Source organism: Meles meles, chromosome 1 (assembly GCF_922984935.1).
Source record: "Meles meles chromosome 1, mMelMel3.1 paternal haplotype, whole genome shotgun sequence".
Taxonomy (NCBI): Eukaryota; Metazoa; Chordata; class Mammalia; order Carnivora; family Mustelidae; genus Meles; species Meles meles.
In genome coordinates, this window is record NC_060066.1 from 154841803 (window position 1) to 154855470 (window position 13668).

The window sequence follows — 13668 nt, forward strand, 5'->3', positions numbered from 1 at the left end:
ATTATCCCCTTATTACATATATGACTTGCAAATATTTTCTTCCATTCAGTAGCTTGCCTTCTCATTTTTTTGCTTTGCTATGCAGAAGCTTCTTAGTTTGTTGTATTTTTACTTGATGTATTTTTGCTTTTGTGTCCTTTGCTTTTTGTGTCAAAACCAAAAATCACCACCAAGGCTATTGTGAAGGAATGTACGGCCTATATTTTCTTTTAGAGTTTTATAGTTTCAGGTCTTAGGTATTATACTTTAATCCATTTTGAGGTAATTTTTGTGTATGATATAAGGTAGAGGTCCAGTTTCATGACTTTTTTTTTTTATACATGTTGCTGTCCAGTTTTCCTGACACCATTTATTGGAGAGACTGCCCTTGTGCTTGCTTTGGCAGCATATGTACTAAAAATGGAAAGACACAGAGAAGATTAGCATGGCTGCTGTGCAAGGATGATATGCAAATTTGTGAAGAGACTGCCCTTTCTTCATTGTTTATTCTTGACTCCATCATAGATCAACTAACCATCTATGCATGGGTTTATTTTTGGTCTCTAAATTCTGTTACATTGATCTTTGTGTCTATTTTTATACCAGTATCGTACTGTTTGGATTACTATGGGTTTGTAATATAGTTTAAAATCAGGGTGATGATACCTCTAGCTTTATTCTCTTTCAGGATTGCTTTGGCTATTCAGGGTCTTCTGTGTTTCCCTAAACATTTTGGGATTCTTTTTTCTATTTCTGTGAAATTCTGTGGAATTTAAAAGGGAGTATACTGAGTATGTAGATTGTTTTGGGTAATATTATTTTAACAAGATTTATTCTTTCAGTCCAGAGCATGGAATATCTTTCCATTTTTTTTAAAGATTTTATTTATTTATTTGACAGGCAGCGATCACAAGTAGGCAGAGAGGCAGGCAGAGAGAGAGAGAGGCAGGGGAGCAGTCTCCCTGCTGAGCAGAGAGCTGGATGCGGGGCTCAATCCCAGGACCCTGGGATCATGACCTGAGCCGGAAGCAGAGGCTTTAACCCACGGAGCCACTCAGGTGCCCCTATCTTTCCATTTATTAGTCTCTTACTCTTTCTTTTATCCATGTTTTATAGTTTTCAGTGTGCAGTGTGCAGATCTTTTCACCTCCTTGGTTAAAGTCATTCTAGGTATTTTACTGTTTCTGATGCAATTTTATATGGGATTGGTATTCTTAATTTCTCTTTCTTTAGCTTATTATTAGTGTATAGAAATGCAGCAGATATGTGTATATTGATTTTATATCCTGCAACTTTACTAATTGATTTATTAGCTGAATAATTTTTTTGCAAAGTCTTTAGGATTTTCTGTATATAATATGTCATCTGCAAATGCTGACAGTTTTGTTTCTTCCTTTCTGATTTGTATGCCTTTTGTTTCATTTCCTTGATTAATTATTCTGGTTGGAGCTTTTAATATTGTATTGAATAAAAGTGGAAAGAGTGGATATCTTTGCCTTGTTCCTGTTCTTAGAGGAAAAGCTTTCAATTTTCACTAATGAATATGATGTTAGCTGTGGGCTTGTCATATATGGCCTTTATTATGTTGAGGTACATTCCCTCTGTACTTACTTGTTAAGAGTTTTTATCATGAATAAATGTTGAATTTTGTCAAATTCCTTTTCTCTATTGAGATGATCATATGATTTTTGACTTTCATTTTTGTTAATGTGGTGTAGCACATTGATTGATATGGCTCCTTAATTCTTTATGTTTAGAAAATTTTAGAATTGGCCTACTACGAAGGAATTTTTACTGAACAAAGTATATATGTCTAGTCATTTAATTATACTAATAATGATCACATATTCTAGATGAACAATGTATTGTTTTTACTCCAGTCACCATTGGATAATGAGAGATTCTTTTTTGGATTATTAATCAGCAATTTGCCAATTTGGAAAATATTGAATTTTAGAAGATGTTTAATATTTTTCCATTTTCCATGTAATTTATAGAAAATTAGTATTTGTATTAAGATGTTATTATTAATAATATTTCAGATAAAGAGTCTACCAGATACCAAATTTTGGAGTGGATTGAAGAAACTAAAACTCCTCTATCTTCATGACAATGGGTTTGCAAAGTTAAAGAATTTATGTATGTTATCTTCCTGTCCAAGTCTCATTGCCCTCACTATGTTCGATTGTCCAGTGAGCCTTAAAAAAGGATATAGACATGTTCTTGTCAACAGTATATGGCCTCTCAAAGCACTGGATCATCATGTGATTTCTGATGAAGAAATAATTCAGAACTGGCATCTTCCCGAAAGATTCAAAGCATATAACCACCGACTTTTCTTTAATTTCTGCCCTGCTTTGAAAAAGGTAATTGGATTCATTAGAGTTTCATTTCAGTTAAACCTAAGTTATATGAACTAATAGATACTGTATTTAAAAAATTTCATAAACTAGTGAATATATTCGTAGTATTATATTGGAGAATTTATAGAAGCTTATATGCCTACTGCATAAAAATTGCTGAGCATAAAATATCAAATTGGAGAGAAATATATTTTTGGTTTCTATTATGTTTTAGTATAATAACTTTATGAGGTATATAACTTAAATACTATAAAATTCACTCATTTTATATATGTGATTTAATGATTTTAGTAAATCAATGGTGTTACGTAACCATCTCCACATTCCAGTGTTAGAAACTTCTACCACTCCCAAAGTTTTCTTCTTTCCCATGTACAGATAATTTCAACTCCCATCGTCAGTCATAGGTACCAGTAGTCTGGTTTCTGTTTCTATGAAATTGCTTTACTAAATATTTTATATGAATCAAGTCATACAATACACAGTCTTATGCAGCTGCCTTCCTTCATTTAGTGTGATGTGTTTGAGGCTCTTTTATTTTGTATCAGCAGTTAGTTACTTAATAGTTAATCGTTAGTTACTTTTGACTGTGTAATAATTATCCATTATATGAATATAATGCATTCTTTTTTTGTTCATTCACCAGTTGATGGATGTTTAGATCATTTTCAGTTTTTGCTATTATGAATGATGCTGTTATGAATACCTATTTAACATGTTTTTATGTAGACATGTTTTCATTTTTCTTGGGTAGATTCTTAGGAGTGCAAATGAGGGTATGTATGGTAAGTTTATGCTTAATTTTGTAAAACATTGTATTGCTTTCTTAACAGTAGAAACCAAAAATACATAAGTGTTCTAGTTTCGATATGTTCTTCCAAACACTAGTATTTTTTGTATTTTACACTATTAGACATTCTAGTAGGTATAAATTGGTATTTTATTTTGGTTTTAATTTTTATTTCCCTAAGGAATAATGGTGGTAAGCACTTTTCATCTGCTTATCAATTATACACACTTTTATCAAATGTCTATACAATATTTTTGCTCATTTTGAAAGTGGGCTGTTTGTCTTATTGTGTTTAAAAATAGATAAATGGATATAAATTCTTTATCAGATATATGTATTACAAATTTTTTTTTCTCAGCCTCTAGCTCATCTTTTCCTGATGGTCTCTTAGAGCAGAAAAATTTTGAGTTTTAAGACACCTAGGTTATGAATTTTTTTCTTTTATGGATTATGCTTTTGGTATTGTATCTAAGAACTCTGCCTAAGGTCGTAAAATTGTTTCTATGTTTTTTTGTAGAAGTTTAATAATTTTAGCTGAAATTTAGACTGTGTTTCATTTTGAATGAATTTTTATGTATGGTGTGAATTAAGGGTGTAATTTCATTTTTTTTTTTTTTTGCATGTATTCGATTTGTTGAAAAGATTATTCTTTCCCAGGTAAACTGTCTGGATATCTTTGTCTGAAATCAATTGGCCATAAAATGGAAGGTTAATTTCTGGACTCTCAATTATATTCTAATAGTCTATTATTTATCCTTATTCTAGTAGCACACAGTCTGATTATTGTAGATAGCTTTGTAGTTAAGTTTTAAAATAGGGAAGTATGAGTCCTCCAACTTTGCTCTTCTTTTTCAATATTGCTTTGGCTATTCAGGGTCCCTTGCATTTACAAATGAATTTTAGGATCAGCTTGTCAATTTCTACAATGATTCCTGGTGGGATAGTGATAAAGCTTCCATTGAATTTATATATCATTTTGTGGAGATTGCCCTCTTAACAATAGTGAGTATTCTCATTTTTGAATGTGAACTGTCTCTCAATTTATTTAGATATTCTTTAATTCTCTCAGCATTGTTTTATAGTTTTCATTGTGCAAGTTTTGCAGTTATCTTGTCAAAATTTGTTTCTATGTATTTTACTCCTTTTGATTTTGTGATGGGATTATTTTCTTAAATTCATTTTTGGATTGTTTGTTACTAATACATAGAAATACAATTGATATTTTAATTTACTCTTATATTCTTCCACCTTGCTATTTTCATTTTTTAGTTCTTAAAGATTGTGTTGATTAAAAATATTCTTTTTTAAATAGATAGCGGATCTCTAATTTTTTTTTCAGGTTTTCTATATTTGAGCAATTCCATTGGGAAGTAGGTTCTTTTTTTCAATTCTTTAAAGGACGATTTGAAATATTAATGGAAGTGGATAAAAATATTAAATTCTTGGGGTGCCTGCGTGGTTCAGTGGGTTAAGCCTCTGCCTTCAGCTCAGATCATGGTCCCAGGGTCCTGGGATGGAGCTCCGCATCAGGCTCTCTGCTCAGAAGGGAGCCTGCTTCCCCCTCTCTCTCTGCCTGCCTCTCTGCCTGCTTGCGATTTCTCTCTCTGTCAAATAAATAAATAAAATCTTTAAAAAAATTAAATTCTTAATTACTTTGGTGACATGGCATGTTGAAATCATCATTATATGTTGATTTTTTTTAATGCTGAAAGAATTGATTGAGAAACCATATCTAGTTGTAGATTACAAAATGCTTAAATGGATAGATAAAACATATTTAAAAAATGATTGATTCATGGCATGAGTATTAGGTTAGATAGATCATGTAAGAGTTTAAAAGAGATGGGTTCTGCAAGTGTTAGAAAAGTACAACTACATAGGAAGTAAAAAAGTGTGTTGCAGAACATATTTGTAATCTGTTCTGAATATATCTAAATCTATATCTGTCTATCTCTCTATGCATTGACAATTGATGAAGAATGGAAAATCAGTTGAACAGTGATCACATTTGAAAGGGTGTATAAACAATGAACAGTGATTATGCATAGAGATTAGGAAATTAGAAAACTTTATAATTGCATACAATTATTTATAAAAAGTTATGAATATATTAATGATTTTGAAATAATAGTTTAAAATTTTAGAGAAATAAAAAAGTGAAGCCAGTATTTAATTCTGGCTGTCTTAACCCAGGCCCTAAAAGAGAATTTCATTTATGTGTTCTAGTTGGGTATTATGAAATAATCGAAGGTAGGAACATACTTGACTTTTTTTTAACGTGACTTTTTTTAAGGACAATCAAAATGACTGATGTTCATTTAAGCAATTAATAGGAAGTTAGTGGGGATATGAAAAGAACCTTGGATGACATACTAAGGAGTTTGGATTTCTTAATGAATGCAATGAAGATCTATTGTAGTTATTTGAGGAGGAAATTAGAGTGGTTCTACCATAACTGGTGCTCTATGAATAAATGTTATTGACAAAGTTTTTTAAAGGAAATTAATTCAGTGTTTTGCTAGCAGGTTAATGGAGGTTAGGAGACAGATGAGAGCAGAGAGACCAATTACTGTAGGCCAGAAATTATGTGATTAGAGTTGATATAGACAGACAGTAGTGGTAAAGAAGAAAGAAGATGGACAGTATAGAGGACAGACACTCAGTAAAAGTCATTGTGGTAGGCACTTTATATATTTTATTCCTTCATTCCTTGACCAAATATGTATTGATCACCTAATATGTGAGCGAGATTATTCTGGACTTAGTGGTAAATAATACCAACAACAGTGGGAGGCACAGAAGGTAAACATGTAAGCAGAAATAGCAAAACAAAATAAAACCAGCATAGAATGCCAGATCGTGTTAATTTCTAAAGAAAAGAAAATAAAGTAGTAACATAGGACAAAAGGGATGAAGGCTTGGGCTAGATAGGGAAGGACTTTCTGAAGAATACTATTCATCATATTCTTTGGTGCGGAAAGATATTATTTCACAGAAACGAATGAAATATAGTAAGGTTTAAAATTTTACCCGCTGTCAGACATATATAGTCAGTCAAGAAGCTGGGATTTTTTTTAAAAGATTTTATTTATTTTATTTGAGAGATAGAGATCACAAGTAGGCAGAGAGGCAGGCAGAGAGAAAGAGGAGGAAGCAGGCTCCCCGCCGAGCAGAGAGCCTGATGCAGGGCTCGATCCCAGGATCCTGGGATCATGACCTGAGCTGAAGGCAGAGGCTTTAACCCACTGAGCCACCCAGGTGCCCCAAGAAGCTGGGATTTTAAATCTTTCTTGGTTTCACTGTCCTGCAGTCAACATTGTATATCAAAGAATAGACAGTGCAACTATTTGACAGGATTTTTTTAACTGATTGAATATGAATAGTATGAATATGAATAAGAAAAAGAATAATAAGTGAGAAGATATTCTTTTTGTATTTTGAATTTAGGTAACTGGGACAAAAAGTAACTTAGAAATGGCAGCCTGAAGAGTTGTGGTAGAAAGTTAAGTTTGTTCATGTTTATTTGAGGCAGGATATTGATATACAGATACCAACCAGGCATTAGAAATGTAGAACTAAATTCAGAAGTAATGTTCTAGGTCAAATATGTAAATTCAGTAGTCTTTGGTCTGAGGGCATGGTTGAAGCCAAAGCACCAGAAGAAAATATATGAATCAGTATGAGAGCTAAGGACACAGCCTTAAGGCAGTTTCATTTTATGGATACAAAGCAGTGGGACCAATGATGAGAACAGGGAATTAATTTCAGGAGGTAGGAGGAAAAACAGAGAGATGGCTTATTATCACTTAGTTTAAGGGGAATGAATGATTAAAAAAAATGAAGGATGTTTTTAAAGGTCAAAAAAAATTATCATGGAAACAAAACTATTTCGAAAACTTCTGTTGAAGAGGTTTTTTGCATCTTTGGAATTTCACCAACTTTAGGAATGGATACAGAATTGTAATGGGTTAATATGTAATTACCAAGTATAGAAGCTTTTATGAGAAAATTTTGGACTGAGGAAAGATAATGCTTTAGCTGCCAGAAATAGGATCAATGGGAAATTTTTTAAAGAAGTGAGATGGTCCTACTTTAGTATATTTTTAAGCTGAAGGAAATAAATTTTAATTTAAAAGATAAGATTAAAAATGTCAGAAATAGAATGATTGAAGGAAAAAAACATTGTATAAAAAACATGAATGGAATGCATCACAGATGGAGTAAGCCTTAAAGAGCTATAGGTATACCTAATTATGGCAGAATTTTATGGTAGAGATTTAAAGAAATCTGTTTGAATAATAGTTTTTCAGTTTACTGAATATTTTTACTCATTATTTCTGCTATAAGCAATATTATTTTGGTTATTCTTTACTTACTGAAAGGTTTAATTTAGAGCAATATACTCTTGAATAAATGACAATCTATGAGGATATAAACTTATTTAGTAATGTTTGAAATATATATTTCAGAACTTTTTTTGGTACTTATTATTGAGTACAAGAATACTATGAAAACTAGGGCAGAGGAATTAAAGTGGCAGAGTAGTAGGGGAACCCTGCTTGCCTCATCTCTTGGTTCCCAGCTAGATTAACATCAAATCATTTGAACAACTAGGAAATTGATTTGAGGATTAAGAAAACAATCTGCACAATTGGAAGGAGAGAATGTGGCAGAAAGGAGATTCAGCCATGTGAATTGGGGGAGAGAAAGGCCAGGTGCTGCTGCATGGGGGGAGCCCTTTTCATGGATAGAAGTCAGGGATAGAGGAAGAATAAGTGGCCTGTAGGATTCATGCAAGATGCTGTAATGGGGATCCCCTAGGCTGCACTGAGAGACTGTTCCCCTTCCTAGAGTGTATTTGGAAAAGGGCATAATGCCTTTGCATGGACCAAAGATCCTCTGGGCACCACCGAGAGGTGCTTCAGCAGCCGGGGATAGCGACACATAGAGAGCGATGAACTGTTTGCATCTTTTGGCTATGTACACCTGCCTGGGTGCCCAGAGCCTGTGGTGAAGCACAGCCCCATTTGTTGAAGAGACTTTTTGTTTTTTTGGTTTTTCCCCACTGGATGTTCTTTCCTGCTTTGTTGAAGATTAGACGACCATACAGTTATGGGTCCATTACTGGATTTTCTATTCTGTTCTATTGCTCAACGTGTCTGTTTTTGTGCCAGTACCATACTGTCTTGATCACTACAACTTTGTAAATATAACTTGAAGTCCAGCATTGTGATGTCTCCAGCTTTGCTTTTCTTTTTCCAGGTTGCTTTGGCTATTTGGGGTCTTTTGTGGTTCCATTTAAATTTTAGGATTGTTTGTTCTAGCTCTGTGAAAGATGTTGTTGGTATTTTGATAAGGATTGCAGGATATGTGTGGATTACTTTGGTAGTATATACATGTTAACAATATTTGTTCTTCCAATCCATTAGCATGGAATGTTTTTCCATTTCTTTGTATCATCTTCAATTTCTTTCATAAGTGTTTTATAGTTTTCAGGTACAGATCTTTTACCTCTTTGCTTAGCATAGTCCTAGATATTTTATTGGTTTTGGTGCAGTTGTAAATGGGATTGGTTCCTTGATTTTTCTTTGTGCTGCTTCATTATTAGTGTATAGAAATGCAACACATTACTGTACATTGGCCTGTATCCTGCAATTTTATTGAATTTGTGTATCAGTTCTAGCAATTTTGGGGGGGACTCTTTGGGTTTTCTACATAGAGTATGATGTCATCTGAATATAGTGAAAGTTTGACTTCTTGCTGATTTGGATGACTTTTATTTCTTTTCATTGTTTGATTGCTGGGGCTAGGACTTCTAGCATTATTTTAAATAATGGTGAGAGTAGACATCTATGTCTTATTCCTGATCACAGAGGTAAAACTTTCAGTTTTTCCCCATTGTGGATGATTTTATTTTTTTTTATTTTTTTTTTTTTTTTTTTTATTTTTTTTTTTTTTTGTGGATGATTTTAGATATGGGTTTTCCATTTGTGGCCGTCAGGATGTTGAGGTTTGTTCCCTCTACCCCTACTTTGTTGATGGTTTTTATCAAGAATGGGTGCTGTGCTTTGTCAAATGCTTTTTCTGTATCTGTTGAGAGGATCAGATGGTTCTTATCCTTTCTTTTATTGTGGTATATCAGGTTGACTGTGAATATTGAACCACCCCTTGCAACCCAGGAATAAATCCTACTTGATCACAGTGAATGACTCTGTTAATGTTCCATTGGATTCAATTTGCTAGTATTTTGTTGAGAATTTTTACATCTATGTTCATCATCGATATTGGCCTGTAGTTCTCTCATTTTAGGGGGGTATTTGTCTGAATTTGGAATCAGAATAATGAATCAAGATAATGGTAATGGTAACTCGTAGAATGAGTTTGGAAGTTTTCCTTTGATTTCTAGTTTTTGGAATAGTTAGAGAGGTATAAGTATTAACTCTTCTTCTTCTTCTTTTTTTTTTTTTAAAGATTTTATTTATTTATTTGACAGACAGAGATCCCAAGTAGGCAGAGAGGCAGGCAGAGAGAGAGGAGGAAGCAGGCTCCCTCCTGAGCAGAGAACCTGCTGCGGGGCTTGATCCCAGAAACCTGGGATCATGACCTGAGGCGAAGGCAGGGGCTTTAACCCACTGAGACACCCAGGCGCCCCGTATTAACTCTTCTTTAAATGTTTGGTAGAATTTTCATGGGAAGCCATTCAGCCCTGGGCTTTAGTTTGTTGGGAAATTTTTTTTAATTTTAATTTTTTTAAAATTTATTTATTTTTTCAGCGTAACAGTATTCATTGTTTTTGCACAACACCCAGTGCTCCATGCAAAACGTGCCCTCCCTATTACCCACCACCTATTCCCCCAACCTCCCTCCCATGACCCTTCAAAACCCTCAGGTTGTTTTTCAGAGTCCATAGTCTCTTATGGTTTGCCTCCCCTTCCAATTTTTTATTTATTTATTTATTTTTAAATTATTTATTTCTTCAGCGTAACAGTATTCATTGTTTTTGCACAAGACCCCATGCTCCATGCAAAACGTGCCCTCCCTATTACCCACCACCTGTTCCCCCAAACTCCCACCCCTGACCCTTCAAAACCCTCAGGTTGTTTTTCAGAGTCCATAGTCGCCTCCCCTTCCAATTTTTTTTTTATAAACATATAATGTATTTTTATCCCCAGGTGTACAGGTCTGTGAATCGCCAGGTTTACACACTTCACAGCACTCACGATAGCTCATACCCTCCACAATGTCCATAACCCCCTCCCCCTCTCCCAACCCCCAGTTTGTTTTGTGAGATTAAGAGTCATTTATGGTTTGTCTCCCTCCCAATCCCATCTTGTTTCATTTATTCTTCTTCTATCCACCTAACCCCCCATGTTGCTTCTCCATGTCCTCATATCAGGGAGATCATATGATAGTTGTCTTTCTCCGATTGACTTATTTCACTAAGCATGATACCCTCTAGTTCCATCCACGTCGTTGCTAATGGCAAGATTTCATTTCTTTTATGGCTGCATAGTATTCCATGGTGTATATATACCACATCTTCTTTATCCATTCATCTGCTGATGGACATCTAGGTTCTTTCCATAGTTTGGCTATTGTAGACATTGCAGCTATAAAGATTCGGGTACACGTGTCCCTTTGAATCACTATGTTTGTATCTTTGGGGTAAATACCCAGTAGTGCAATTGCTGGGTCATAGGGTAGTTCTATTTTCAACATTTTGAGGAACCTCCATGCTGTTTTCCAGAGTGGTTGCACCAGCTTGCATTCCCACCAAGAGTGGAGGAGGGTTCCCCTTTCTCCGCATCCTCGCCAGCATCTCTCATTTCCTGACTTGTTAATTTTAGCCATTCTGACTGGTGTGAGGTGATATCTCATTGTGGTTTTGATTTGTATTTCCCTGATGGCGAGTGACGTGGAGCACTTTTTCATGTGTCTGTTGGCCATCTGGATGTCTTCTTTGCAGAAATGTCTGTTCATGTCCTCTGCCCATTTCTTGATTGGATTGTTTGTTCTTTGGGTGTTGAGTTTGCTAAGTTCCTTATAGATTTTGGATACTAGCCCTTTATCTGATATGTCATTTGCAAATATCTTCTCCCATTCTGTCAGTTGTCTTTTGGTTTTGTTAACTGTTTCCTTTGCTGTGCAAAAGCTTTTGATCTTGATGAAATCCCAATAGTTCATTTTTGCCCTTGCTTCCCTTGCCTTTGCCGTTGTTCTAGGACAACGTTGTTCTAGGACCTCTAGCCTTGCTGCGGCTGAGGTCGAAGAGGTTGATGCCTGTGTTCTCCTCAAGGATTTTGATGGATTCCTTTGTCACATTGAGGTCCTTCATCCATTTGGAGTCTATTTTCGTGTGTGGTATAAGGAAGTGGTCCAATTTGATTTTTCTGCATGTGGCTGTCCAATTTTCCCAGCACCATTTATTGAAGAGGCTGTCTTTTTTCCATTGGACATTCTTTCCTGCTTTGTCGAAGATTAGTTGACCATAGAGTTGAGGGTCTATTTCTGGGCTCTCTATTCTGTTCCACTGATCTATGTGTCTGTTTTTGTGCCAGTACCATGCTGTCTTGATGACAGCTTTGTAATAGAGCTTGAAGTCCGGAATTGTGATGCCACCAACTTTGGCTTTCTTTTTCAATATTCCTTTGGCTATTCGAGGTCTTTTCTGGTTCCATATAAATTTTAGGATTATTTGTTCCATTTCTTTGAAAAAAATGGATGGTATTTTGATAGGGATTGCATTAAATGTGTAGATTGCTTTAGGTAGCATAGACATTTTCACAATATTTATTCTTCCAATCCAGGAGCATGGAACATTTTTCCATTTCTTTGTGTCTTTCTCAATTTCTTTCATGAGTACTTTATAATTTTCTGCGTATAGATTCTTAGCCTCTTTGGTTAGGTTTATTCCTAGGTATCTTATAGTTTTGGGTGCAATTGTAAATGGGATTGACTCCTTAATTTCTCTTTCTTCTGTCTTGTATTTGGTGTACAGAAATGCAACTGATTTCTGTGTATTGATTTTATATCCTGACACTTTACTGAATTCAAGTTCTAGCAGTTTTGGAGTGGAGTCTTTTGGGTTTTCCACATATAGTATCATATCATCTGCGAAGAGTGATAGTTTCACTTCTTCTTTGCCAATTTGGATGCCTTTAATTTCTTTTTGTTGTCTGATTGCTGAGGCTAGGACTTCTAGTACTATGTTGAATAGCAGTGGTGATAATGGACATCCCTGCTGTGTTCCTGATCTTAACGGAAAAGCTTTCAGTTTTTCTCCATTGAGAATGATATTTGCGGTGGGTTTTTCATAGATGGCTTTGATAATATTGAGGTATGTGCCCTCTATCCCTACACTTTGAAGAGTTTTGATCAGGAAGGGATGCTGTACTTTGTCAAATGCTTTTTCAGCATCTATTGAGAGTATCATATGGTTCTTGTTCTTTCTTTTATTAATGTGTTCTATCACATTGATTGATTTGCGGATATTGAACCAACCCTGCAGCCCTGGAATAAATCCCACTTGATCGTGGTGAATAATCCTTTTAATGTACTGTTGAATCCTATTGGCTAGTACTTTGGCGAGAATTTTTGCATCTGTGTTCATCAAGCATATTCGTCTGTAGTTCTCTTTTTTGGTGGGATCCTTGTCTGGTTTTGGGATCAAGGTGATGCTGGCCTCATAAAATGAGTTTGGAAGTTTTCCTTCCTTTTCTATTTTTTGGAACAGTTTCAGGAGAATAGGAATTAGTTCTTCTTTAAATGTTTGGTAGAATTCCCCTGGGAAGCCGTCTGGCCCTGGGCTTTTGTTTGTTTGGAGATTTTTGATGACTGTTTCAATCTCCAGGTTATGGGCCTGTTCAGGTTTTCTATTTCTTCTTGGTTCAGTTGTGGTAGTTTATATGTCTCTAGGAATGCATCCATTTCTTCCAGATGGTCAAATTTGTTGGTGTAGAGTTGCTCATAGTATGTTCTTATAATTGTCAGTATTTCTTTGGTGTTAGTTGTGATCTCTCCTCTTTCATTCATGATTTTATTGATTTGGGTCCTTTCTCTTTTCTTTTTGATGAGTCTGGCCAGGGGTTTATCAATCTTATTGATTCTTTCAAAGAACCAGCTCCTAGTTTCATTGATTTTTTCTATTGATTTTTTGGTTCCTATTTCATTGATTTCTGCTCTGATCTTTATGATTTCTCTTCTCCTGCTGGGTTTAGGGTTTCTTTCTTGTTCTTTCTCCAGCTCCTTTACGTGTAGGGTTAGGTTGTGTACTTGAGACCTTTCTTGTTTCTTGAGAAAGGCTTGTACCGCTATATATTTTCCTCTCAGGACTGCCTTTGCTGTGTCCCACAGATTTTGAACTGTTGTGTTTTCATTATCATTTGTTTCCATGAATTTTTTCAATTCTTCTTTAATTTCCTGGTTGACCCATTCATTCTTTAGAAGGATGCTGTTTAGTCTCCATGTATTTGGGTTCTTTCCAGCTTTCCTCTTGTGATTGAGTTCTAGCTTCAGAGCATTGTGGTCTGAAAATAT

At 35.0% G+C, this 13668-nt stretch overlaps 1 protein-coding gene and 1 non-coding gene across 2 annotated transcripts in view; both read left to right on the forward strand.

The window, feature by feature from the left end:
• Positions 1-13668, forward strand: part of LRRIQ3 (leucine rich repeats and IQ motif containing 3) — a 222657-nt gene that overhangs the window by 30973 nt on the left and 178016 nt on the right. The window contains exon 3 of the mRNA XM_045979656.1: positions 2022-2345. Coding sequence (XP_045835612.1) covers positions 2022-2345 — 324 coding nt within the window. The remainder of the gene's footprint in view (positions 1-2021; positions 2346-13668) is intronic.
• On the forward strand, positions 370-476 carry LOC123928210. The gene has a single exon (XR_006815643.1). It is a non-coding gene; the product is annotated as a U6 spliceosomal RNA (small nuclear RNA).